Here is a 13,031-nt window from a genome sequence, read left to right as displayed (position 1 = left end):
GACCACTGTTGTTTGTGAAAAACATAAATGATTTGGAGGAAGGTATAGGTTGCCTCATTTGCAAGTTTGCCGATAACGTTATGATTGGTGGAATAGCAGGTAGTGAAGGGGACTGTCCGAGAATACAGCAGAATATTGATAGATTGGAGAGTTGGACAGAGAAATGGCAAATGGAGTTCAATGCAGACAAATGTGAGGTGGTGCATTTTGGAAGGTACAATTCAAGACTAAACTATGCAGTAAATGGCAAAGTATTGGGGAAAATTGATGTACAGAAAGATCTGGGTGTTCAGATCCATTGTTCCCTGAAGGTGGCATTGCAGGTCAGTAGATTGGCCAAGAAGGATTATGGCATGTTTTCATTCATTGGATGTGGTATTGAGTACAAGAGTTGGCAGGTCATATTACACTTGTATAAGACTTTGGTTTGGCCACATTTGGAATACTGCATACAGTTCTGGTCGCCACAGGATGTGGATGCTTTGGCAAGTGTGCTGAGGAGGTTCACCGAATGTTGCTTGGTATGGAGGGTGTTGGCTATGAAGCGAGGTTGAGTAGGATTATTTTCATTGGAAAGACTAATGTTGGGGAGGGACTTGACTGAGGCCTACAAAATCATGAGAGGTATGGACAGGGTGGATAGCAAGAATACTGGGGAAATTAAAATCACCAGTACCACAACCCTGTTGTTTCCACATCTTTCCATGATCTGCTTACATATCTGTTCCTCTAATTCCCATTAACCGTTGGGAAACTTACAGTATCATCATCTGAACACCCACAAATGGAGCTGCATCAGGACATTATTTCAGCAAGCCACAAAATACTGCAGCACCCAAGCACTACAAACAGTCGAGGAAAAATACCTATACAGTGTATTCCGGAAGAACAGGTACACAATAAAACAGTCAGCCAATTTTAAATTAGATTAAATTAGATTAGATTACTTAGTGTGGAAACAGACCCTTCGGCCCAACAAGTCCACACCGATCCTCCAAAGAGCAACCCACCCAGACCCATTCCCCTACATTTACCCCTTCACCTAACACTATGGGCAGTTTAGCATGGCCAGTTCACCTAACCTGCACATCTTTGGACTGTGGGAGGAAACCAGAGGACCGGGAGGAAACCCATGCAGACATGGGAAGAATGTGCAAACTCCACACAGACAGTTGCCTGAGACAAGAATTGAACCCGGGTCCCTGGTGCTGTAAGGCAGCAGTGCTAACCACTGAGCCACCGTGCCATCCATTTCTCAACAACAAACCCAAACAAGCAGATGCAGCATGCCAAGAAAACTCTAGACACATTTCAGAGATGTCTTTGATGTAATGTAATGACTTCCAAACTACTCAGACCCCATGGCATCATGGTAACCCACAAATCTACCAACACACTTAAATACCGGCTAGTGAACCTAAAGAACCAAATACAAACAACCAGCAAAATGAATGTCATTTACAAAATACCATGCAAGGACTGTAACAAACACTGCGTCGGACAAACAGACACTATGAGACATGAACACCAACTAGCCACCAAAAGACATGACCCACTCTCACTAGTATCCTTTCCTTCAGACGAAGGACACCACTTTGACTGGGACAACACATCCAGGACAAGCTAAACAGAGACATGCATGGGAATTCCTAGAGGCTTGGCATTCTAACCAAAGCTCCATCAATAAACCCATTGATTTGGACCCCATCTACCATCCTCTGAGAAAAAGAACCAGGAATGACATCACCCACCTTAAGAAACCAAGACCCATAAATTGGAAGTGGGACGTAACACCAGCACTTCACTGGAGGCTGTCAGATGATGTTACCTGGTATGTGACGAAATGTTTGAAAACAGATCTTCCAACTCAGCGAGCAAACTGACAACCACTTCTAGAATAACCCCATCATAGTGCTTGTACCTTTCTTATTCCTAAATCCTACCAATATTGCCTTGCTGGATGAGTACTCCATGATGCCCTCTCTTGGTGCAGCTGTGACATTCTCTTTAATCAGTAATGCAATCCTGCAACCCTTTTTACATCTTCTACCACACCTGAAACAAACTCTGGAACATTGAGCTGCCAATCCTGCCCCTTTTCTCAGCCAAGCCTCTGTGACCCCCAGATTGTAGTCCCATTCTAATCCAGGCTCTAAACTCCTCTGTCTTATCTGTTACATTACTTGAATTAAAATAAAATCACTTCAAGCTGCTCGTCCTGCTGTGTTCATTAACCCAGCCCTGCCTCCTCTTCCTATTAGATTTGCTTGATTTAACCATGATTTGGAGATACTGGTGTTAGACTGGGTGTACAAAGTTAAAAATCACACAACACCAGGTTATAGTCCCAACAATTTCAATGGGAAGCACGAGCTTTCAGAATGCTGCTCCTTCATGTGGTTGTGGAGTACACAATTGTAAGTCTCAGAATTTATAGCAAAAGTTTACAGTGTGATGTAACTGAAATTATACACTGAAAAATACCTTGACTGTTTAAGTGTCTCATCTGTTAGAATGATCATGATAGTTTCACTTCTTTCATAAGTAAATCACAAAACTTTTTTAAAAAGTTACATTCTCAGGTTAACTGTAACAATTGGTATCAGCCAGATAATATGTTGAAGGTGTTAGCCCCTCTGTGTTCTGTTGTCGGTGCCATAATGTTTAGACTGATTCTAATCTAAAAAGTGAGTTTACAGAGTCATACATGGATTCATGCGGTATTTGAGCAAAGTACAATGTTACTCTGTAAGTACAAGTTCACCCCACAAACGTGTGTCTGTGTCTGTGTCTGTGTCTGTGTCTGGAATAGGAGTTTGTGATTGTCTGTGAGAGTGAGTGTATATGTGTGTGTGAGTGTAAAGTGGTCTAAGTCTGTGAGAGGGTGCATGTGGGAGTGTGTGTGTGTCTGGGTTGGGGGGTTGTGGGTGTTTGTGAGAGAGACACCCCCCCCAGAATTTGTACTTGCGGAGTTGCATTGTACTTTGCTCAAAAACTACATGAATCCATCTAAGACTCTGTTAACGCACTTTTTAGATTAGAATCAGTCTAAACGTTATGGCACAGACAGGGATCACAAAGGGCTAACGCCTTCAACATCTTAACATCTTATCTGGGCTGACACCAATTGTTACAGTTAACCTGAGAACGTAACTTTTTAAAAAAGAGTTTTGTGACTTACATATGAAAGCAGTGAAACTATCATGGTCATTCTAACAGATGAGAGACTTAATAAACAGTCAAGGTATTTTTCAATATATAATTTCAGTTACATCACACTGTAAAGTTTTGCTATAAATTCTGTGTCTTACAATTGTGTACTCCACAACCACCTGATGAAGGAGCAGCGCTCTGAAAGCTAGTGCTTCCAGTTAAACCTGCTGGACTATAACCTGGTGTTGTGTGATTTGTGATTTTGGTTACAAATCTCTTCTCTTCAAACATTCCATATGCTGCCCTACTGGTCTGGTTCCTAACCTCCTGCCACACTATTTTAACTCTCCCTAGCTCACCTTCCTGCCAGGATGTTGGTTCCCCTCCAGTTTATGCACAACCTGTCCTCCTTGTACTGGTCCCACCTGCCCTGAAAGAGATCCCAATGATCCTGATATGAGTCCATCCCTTCTACACCAGCTCTTTAGCAGCACATTCAATTGCATTATCTTTGTATTGCTGGCCTCACTGGCTTGTAGCACTGTGAATAATCTCAACATTACAGGCCGTTTTTTAGAATCCCTACTGTGTGGAAACAGACCATTTGGCCCAACAAGTCCACATCGACCCTCCGAAGAGTAAACCATCCAGACCCATCCCCTTCCCCTATTACTCAATATTTACCCTTGACTAATGCACCTAACCTACACATCCCTGAACACTGGCAATTTAGCATAGTCAATTCACCTAACCTGCGCACCTTTGAACTGTGGGAGGAAACCGGAGCACCCAGAGGAAACCTGTGCAGGCATGAGACTGTGCAAACTCCACACACAGTCACCCGAGGCTGGAATTCAACCCAGGTCCCTGGTGCTGTGAGGCAGCAGTGCTAACCACTGAGCCACCATGCTGCCCCCAAGGGACCAAAGAGGTCTTGCTTTTCAACTTCCCACCTAACTCCCTGTGCTCTTTTTGCAAGACAATTTCTCTCTCTCTGCATATGTCCTTAGTACTAATGTGGACCATAACCTCTGGCTGCTCATTTTTTTTCTCCCCTCAGATTATCTTGTGCCCTCTTAGAGACAACCTTGATCCAGCACCAGGTAGACAACACACGATCCTGGACTCTCATTTTTGACTACTGAAACACCTTTCTGTGCCCTGAGCTATACAGCCCAATATCACTCCACTTGCCTACACTTGGGCCTCCCTACTGCATAACAGGGCCAGTCGTGTCACTGATTTGGCTGCTGCTGTTGCTTTCCCTGAGAGGTCACTCCCTCCATGAGTATCAAAGGCATTCTGTTGGGGAGAGAGAGAAGTGGCTACAGGCGACCCCTGTACTGCCAGCTCACACTTACTCATTAGATTAGATTACTTAGTGTGGGAACAGGCCCTTCGACCCAACAAGCCCACACCGACCTGCCGAAGCGCAACCCACCCATTCGCCTACATTTACCCCTTCACCTAACACTACGGGCAATTTAGCATGGTCAATTCACCTAACCTGCACATTTTTGGATTGTGGGAGGAAACCGGAGCACCCGGAGGAAACCCATGCAGACATGGGGAGAATGTGCAAACTCCACACAGTCGCCTGAGGCAGGAATTGAACCCGGGTCACTGGCGCTGTGAGGCAGCAGTGCTAACCACTGAGCCACTGTCATCTTTCTGGTGGCCATCTAACTCTTTTCTGTAGCTCTCACTCGTGGAGTGACCAATTAGCTAAACATGCTGTCCACAACATGCTTAGCCTCATGGGTGCTCCACGTGTAGCTGAACACATGTGCCACAGAGAGAGTCAGCAAAGACATTGGAAGTGTCCCTGATTTCCTACATTGCAGGAGGATCATTCTACAGGGCTGAGTTTGCCTGCTCTTTTAAATCGTATGAACTGCAGACAACAATTTAAAGGAAGCAAAAGTGAGGACTGCAGATGCTGGAAACCAGAGTTTAGATCAGAGTGGTGCTGGAAAAGCACAGCAGGTCAGGCAACATCCGAGGAGCAGGAAAATCGACGTTTTGAGCAAAAGCCCTTCATCAGGAAATATCCTGATGAAGGTCTTTTGCCCGAAACGTCGATTTTCCTGCTCCTCGGATGCTGCCTGACCTTGCTTTGCTTTTCAGCAACAACTTAAAGGAATCAATTACGCAACCTTACCCAATACTCGTCAAAATCATACTTCCCACTGTCACTGTTTCTTTATTCCTAACAAACTATAATGACAAAAGTACTTTATTTTCCTCCTGACACTACTCACTTAGTCTCTAAACCAGTCCCATTCTGACTAACCCTACTTCTCAGGTGTTTATCTGATAGCTATTGCTGCTGTTCATTCCCAGGTTCACTCTGCTGTGCTGTGTTGCTGGTGCTCTCTTTGTGTAGGCGAAAGGAATTTGTACAAACAATGCAACTTTTTCAATAGAACAGATCATGGAGACAAACTCCCCTGCATCCCAAAGCAAAATGCTGACCAATCTATCTGTCTGATCTGAGAGTTAACTGTTTTGGTCTAATCTCCAAGCCAGTTAAGACCCAACCAGTCAGCACTTGCTTTTCATTACATAAAAAATGGCCTATCTTTTGTTTTTTTCCATAAGTTATCTAAACTTGGTAGAATTAGCATCACTTTCATCAAAAGTGCTATACAACTAGTACTCTTTACCACGACTGCAGCTTCATTCATTGAAACAAACTGTCTCCCATCTATAACCATAAAATCATAGAGATATACAGCACGGAACCAGAACCTTCAGTCCAACTCGTCCATGCCGACCAGACATCCCAACCCAGTCTAGTCCCACCTGCCAGCACCCGGCCCATATTCTTCCAAACACTTCTTATTTATATACCCATCCAAATGCCACTTAAATGTTGCAATTGGACCAGCCTCCTCCGCTTCCTCTGGCAGCTCATTCCATACACGTACCACCCTCTGTGTGAAGAAGTTGCCCCTTAGGTCTCTTTTATATCTTTCCCCCCTCGCCCTAAACCAATGCCCTCTCTAGTTCTGGACTCCCCCACCCCAGGGAAAAGACTTTGTCCATTTATCTTATCCTTGCCATTCATAATTTTGTAAACCTCGATAAGGTCATCCCTCAGCCTCTGACGCTCCAGGGAAAACAGCCCCAGCCTATCCAGCCTCTCCCTATAGCTCAAATCCTCCAACCCTGGCAACATCCTTGTAGATCTTTTCTAAACCCTTTCAAGTTTCACAACGTTCTTCCGATAGGAAGAAGACCAGAATTGCACGCAATATTCCATCAGTGGCCTAACCAACATCCTGTACAGCCACAACATGACCTCCCTTTAGTTGGACTTGCTGCCTTTTGGCTGTAAAAGTTGTTTTGAAAGTGTTCTAAGATTTCATCTCTGCCTTTTACACTAATTCTATCCCATTTAATACTAGCATACTGAAACCCTTCATGATTGCTATCTTTATTAATTTTCTGGTTTGCCTGCACATTTGTTTTTCATGCTCCCTCTGACAGTTTGGGGGACACATTCCCAGGAGTGTGATATCTCCTTTTTAATTCAGTTGAGCCCATACAATGTCAAGATTATTTCATAACTGTCTTCCAATGTTAATTATTTCTTGAACAGATATTGTGCCCCCTCCTTTTTATGTCCCTTTTTTTAATGCTAGCAATCTCTTTTTTTTTAAAATCTGGAGTTGGGTAGCAAAACATTCAAGAAAGTTTGTGTAGTACAGCAACCATGTGGGGGTTATATTTGCATTCTTCATGAGCCTGGAATTGTACTTCAGCAAATGCAAGCAGGACCTAACAGTGCTTTATGTGGACCTTATGATGGTGAATGGCTAGAACCAGTGGTTTCTTATGCATTCACACATCTTGATTGAATGGAGTCAGGTTATATGAAGGTGATGAAAGAGTTCTGATTTTACTGTGACATGAAAGATGGAGACAAGGATGTGTTTGAGCATGTTGGGAGCTCCTGGTCAAGAGCCCAGTCCAGACCATTGAGGGTACTTGGAAGTAAATTGCAGCAGAGACAGTGAAAATATCATTAGGAAGGAAATGTAGATGCAGAGGTAAAGAAGAAACTGATCATTGTCAAAGTTATGTGCTGTAATTAGCATGAAGGGAAGAGTAGCTATGAGAGCTGGGTAGATGAAGGGATTGTTGTTGGCATCTTACCCTCAAAGATTAGAGACATGCAAATGACATCCATTTTGAGTGATGTGGCTTCATGTGAAGCACTTTGTTGATGGCTGGAGGAACCAATCCTTGAGAGGCAGGCTCCATGAAACTGCAATATGGTTTGACATTGGCATCTGTGGACCAGCGGCAGTGACCACTGGTGGTTGTGGTCATGCCAGCCTATGGGAGTGTCAGCACATTACTCTGTCATCAGCTAGTGGCTTCCATGTGTGACAACTGATATTTAAGATTTTCATCTCACACTTGGAAGCATTGTCATAGAGGAGCTTTGGGCAGCTTCCTGGTTATTTGACTCCGGCAAGCTTATTCACTCATGGGATGTTGGCATCAACTAACTGGTTGCCTGTCCCTAGTTGCCCTTGAGAAGGTGGTGAGCTACTGCAGTCCACATACTGTAGGTTGAACCACAATGCCTTAGGAAGGAAATTCCAGGATAAGTAATATGGTAATGCAGTTGTTTTCCAACATGTTGAAGCAAACAAAGCCATATTGGAGGCGTGCTGACAAACTTGAGACCTCTGCCTTTGAGAGGATTATGGCACTTTTCATTGAGTATGTATCCCTGATTGCACCATAGGCAACAAAAGTTGGAAATGTTTTAGCTTCTTTATGGCTGTGAATATGGGAGTTTATATGGAAAGAGCGATTTAAGGGAGTAATTCAGAGGAGAGAGCACAATCACCACTGAGTGCTTGCAAAATATCAAGTGTCCCGCTGGCTGAGATAGAAATTGAAAACGGTATGAGTGAGAAGTCACTTGATGTGGAGGCTGAGGGAGAGAAACCATGGTGATGTCTCTGCAAGAGAATTGGTACTGTAGGTATACAGCTCAGAAAGGGAATTTTGAAAGGTGGTGAGTGGAGTGGAACAGGCCAAGAAGCTCAAAGATGAAGATGGTACCAGTGAGGTTGGAGAACATCAGGCCTGTAAATTTGATAGTGGCCACCATAGTGGGTAGGGAAGTTGGTGGAATATATGGCCAAGTGAGGTGGTGTCATTTAAGGAGTCAGTGTCATCAAAACCAAAATGCTAATATAGTCAGCCATAGCTCATCAAAAGCAAACACCTTATTTTCATATTAACGGATATTCTGGAAGCTCATGCAGAGAAGTGGTGATAAGTCATCCAATTCCAATTTCAGCCCAGTAACGCTTGGTTTAGAATACCATCAATCGATGCAATAGTTTATCAACTGAGAGATGTCTCCATAACACAGCTGCCAGTTTCACATTTGAGTAAGTTTTTAAATTCTTGTAGAAAATATGCTTAATGTATTTTTGACTTAAATCTGAGGTAGGATAATGAACATTGGAAATAGGAGCAGCAGTACACTATTCAGCATGTAAACCCTGCTTTGCCATTCAATAGGGTTGTGGCTGGTCTGTTTGTTTTAAAATCCACATTTCGTCTACTTCAGACAACTTTTGATTACCCTGCCTAACAACAATCTATCTACTTTATCTTTTAAAAATATTTGAAGACTCCTCCTCTACTGCCTTCTAAAGCTCCGTTTGAGCAAAACACCTCTAATTTTCTCTTGAACCCTCATCCATACATACCTTAGCTATCTCTATACTCGAATATTTCACTGTACTCCTGGCCAGCTTCTCATTCCAAGCTTTGTAAAGCTAATGTTGACTATTTATGACCTTGCTTCTCAGGTCATTATTTGAACCAAGTTCTGTTGGCCTATAATCCCTGTGCTTGCAGATCTACAGTTGCTCCTGGGTAAACAGTGCTACAGTTTTAAGATTCTTATCCTTGTTTTGAAATCTGTCTGTAACCTTATCCCTCACTGATATTTGCACTCCTCTTTGTGGTGGTGCTTCCAGCTGCTAAAGCCCAAAGCTTTTGGAGATCCCTCTTTGAGGTTCTCTGCCTTTACTTTTATTTTTCCCTAAAAGATTGTCCTTGACACTTTTTGACCAAGTTTTGGCATCTGCCACAATTTTTTCTTGTATAACAATGTTAAATTGTACTTTATAAAGTGCAGGTTATTGTGAAAAATTTAATTTTCCATTCTCAACATTTATCTGTGCAAAACTTACAATTTTAATTGGTTACTGATTTGTTTACTTGCACATGGATTAAGAAATGACTGCTGGTGAATGGGGTAAACCTGAATTTCCTTCGCTGAAAGTGCAATTCTCTGTTTCCACAAGATAACAATCTACTTATTTGCAGTTAGTTCAAATCAATGCACATATGATTGCCATTTGGTCTGGGTGGTCTGATGCTTTATGACCATAATTGCATCCTGTTACGATTCTGAAATGCCTTCAAAGCAAAAATGTTACTTTTGTTTGAGAGTGTAGGCAACCTTAGGCAGGCACAAATGTAAGCAGTACGTTTTGCTACAATTTATATTTCTACACATCCCTTGAGCAGTGCTGCTGTAAAAGCATGTACAGTTTACATGAAAGCATGACATTACAGATGTCAAACAGCTCTTTTTATGTCAGTATATGAGAAAGAAAAATATAGTGACCATAAACCACATTATTGTTTGTATGAAACTGCATGTTGTAAGTAACTTGTTCATGTTTGTTATTTTGTATAGTCAAATATTTCTTCAATTACAATATTTAAGGACATTTAGTAACTTGTACCTAAAGTTTAAAATTATGTGAAACATTGATGATGAAATCCTAATTGAGGTAAAAAAAATTGCAGGTTTAAGAAACTGTTAATAGTTTTGTTACTGCAATCCATATTAGACACCATTCAGCATTTCAAAAGGATTGCAAATTATTTTATAACTGTTTTTCCTTCGCAACTTCAAATTTTCTGTCCAGATTCTGTCATTAATTGTTTGTAATGCCTTTATAATTTTATGAATGAGGTCTTGCAGACTTCCTCAGATGTCCTTCATGTTGCCTTTGAAGTGATCTTGCATGCACATTCCTGTCTCTGAATCTGTGAACCGAATTATAATTTAGCAATCTATCTTCCTGTATGGTGCCAAATTAGTATAAATTTCATAAATTTGAGACTCCACGGCAAAACTGAAGTGCATGCAAGTGCATGTCAGGGAGCTTGTTCTTAAAGTTTTACATGGACAGGCAATGATTTGATATCTCTATGATTCCTTGTCTTGAATCTCTGCACTTTTTCTGTTTACACATGTCATTAGGCATTTAAAGTATTGTTCCCTAAACTTTGTGCAGACGCATGTCAGATGTTGGAAACTTGTGTTTTACATGTGTTCTCTTTTTCTGTTACAATGCTTCCACAGCAAGGACAAGTTTGGAAGGTTTGCAAAGCTTTTCACCTTCCCTCTGCTATCAGACCAGTCTCATCACCCATAACTTTTCTCTTTGTGATTCACAACATGTAGGACATTGAATGAGCCATTCAAAATCATTGAGTAGAAGGCGAGATAAAATTAACTGTTCGGATTCTTGCTTCATACTTTTAGATTGGGTTACACGCTGTATCTGGTTCCTTCTAATTGTCACATGCATATGCTTCTGCATCCCCTTAGGAATGCCACTGAAACCTTTCATTTCAAAACAGCACCCAACAATGAAAGAACAAAAACACAATTTCTTGAGATCAGCAAGGAACTTATTTTCCAAGAGGAAAATGTTTGATGATGATGATGATAGAGCAAAACTTTAGAAGTGTGCACTGCTTTAAAATGTTCCCCTATTAACATATTTTAGGTTTAAATTGAGCATGTAAAGCATTCACAAAGCAGTGTGAAAGCAATATGATGTATAAGGTTTGAAGTTTGCAATCTGCCAGTTTTGAATAACCTCTTTTAGTCCCTACCTTAGTAGTGCTTAGATTAAATTATGCATTTTTCTTTTTAAGGAGTGAACCAGTTAACTCTCTGCTATACTACTGTGTTCTATAACACTTCTGTAGCACATCTCTTGTTCTCTATCTCCCATTGCATATTTCAGTTGTGACGATCCCTTGCACTTGCCTATTCATTCTGTCACCTGTTCACTGAAAGCGGTCTTAAAGTCCTTAGTTTGCTGGTTGACTGCTCAAACATTTAATTGTTTAGTATTAATGGAAGACTCTCCAAGACATTGTAATATCTATTTTTTTATTCTTTGTTGTAGGCATGTGGGGATCCAAAGGCGAAACCTTCATACTTAATTGACAAAAACTTGGAATCTGCTGTCAAATACATAGTCAAAAAGTTTCCCGTTGTTGATACTCGTAACAACAGTGTAAGTACTGAAAAAGTTTGAATGGATTTATAATATAACTTCCATGACTTATGAAATGTTGATGAAAATTGCAATATACCTGAACTTGAATTTACTTTTAGATAATTGGTTTAAAGTTTGCATAATTAATTTCAAAATGCATTTCAACATGCAATTTTCTAAGTACACGTAAGTAGTCTTGTTGTTCAAGATTACATTGAGTAATGCTAAGTACCTGATTTCTGATGGTAACTTGATGTCCTGAAACATGTCATAGGCTCTGGGTTTCTTTATTCTGTTTAAATTTATTTTTCTTCGTTTCAAAAATGTGACAAAACTCAATTAAACTTTTTTTTTGGAGAAATATTCAGCTGACCTGGTAGCATCAATGGAGAGAGAAACTGAATTAAAATTTTGATTTGAATATAACCTCTTCTTGTCGTCTTTTGAAGCAGAGTCATGCTTGACTCAAAGCTTCAACTTTGTTTCTCTCTCCCACAGGTACTACCATAGTTGCTGAGGATTCCAAACATCTGCAGTACTTTGCATTTATTTCAGAATCTTGGATGTTTACTTTAAAAGAATTTTTCCATTCCACACCTGATTTCAATTTTATCTTTCTCACTTAATAATCTTGAACAGAATTGCAATTGGAAATTCAAGCTATTGGGTTTAAGTCCCTAAAAAGCATGTAGGATTGTTTTGGACTGAGGAATATATTGTCACCTTTGTAGGTTTGATGGAGTGGGGGACTATGGTAGAGATGGTTGGATAGGTTTAAAATGATTATTGTCTATTTAGACTGGAATGTTGTTCATCAAGAATCTTACGTTTATCTTGTAAAAGATTTTTTTCTTATGTCACATTTAAAGTATGAAAGATTTGTATTTCATATTTATAGAAAAAATATCTTTGATATATTTAGGACATCTCAGTGTAATTTGCACCTAATTAAAATGACTTGAAGAGTGTTGCAGTTCTAAAATAGGAAATTGGAGTTTATGGGGTTAATAAATTAAGCATTCAATGAGAATGCACAAATGGACAGAAAGCAGTCAAAATTAATGGGCTGTTGTCTGGCCATAACTAGGTTGGTGTCACAAGGATCATTGCTAGAGCTTCAGCAATTTAAGGAGTGGGTAATCTGTCCACGTTTGATTATTACAAAGCTACTTAGTAAGTTGTGCAAAAGGATATAGACAGGTTATAAATCAGAAAAAGCAAATGGAATGTAGTGTGAGGATGTTTGGGAGGGAAGAATTGAAATAAAGCAGAGTTTTAAGTGATGAAAGACTGGAAACAATGGCATTCAGAGGTACAAGTTTATTTTTATACAAACCACTAAAAGTTAGAATTATACAGCAAGAATTATAAAGTTATGAAAGCATTTGGTTTTCTCTCAGAAGAATTGGGTATAGTAGTGAAGAACTTTGACTGCAGCTTTGTAAGGCCTAAGTGAGACTGCACTTGAAGTACTGCATAAAATTTTGGCTTCTTTAACTCCAGAAGGATCTCCTTGCTATGAATAGG

The 13,031-nt window shown here is 40.5% G+C and overlaps 1 protein-coding gene across 1 annotated transcript in view; it reads left to right on the top strand.

Annotated features, from left to right (window-relative positions):
* nckap1 (NCK-associated protein 1) overlaps nucleotides 1–13,031 on the top strand; it is a 201,914-nt gene that overhangs the window by 26,304 nt on the left and 162,579 nt on the right. Inside the window, exon 2 of the mRNA XM_060827346.1 lies at nucleotides 11,412–11,522. Coding sequence (XP_060683329.1) covers nucleotides 11,412–11,522 — 111 coding nt within the window. The remainder of the gene's footprint in view (nucleotides 1–11,411; nucleotides 11,523–13,031) is intronic.

Source organism: Hemiscyllium ocellatum, chromosome 7, assembly GCF_020745735.1.
Source record: "Hemiscyllium ocellatum isolate sHemOce1 chromosome 7, sHemOce1.pat.X.cur, whole genome shotgun sequence".
In the NCBI taxonomy this organism is placed as follows: domain Eukaryota; kingdom Metazoa; phylum Chordata; class Chondrichthyes; order Orectolobiformes; family Hemiscylliidae; genus Hemiscyllium; species Hemiscyllium ocellatum.
Note: the sequence above shows the minus strand (reverse complement) of the source record. Positions and strands in the feature narration are given on the sequence as shown.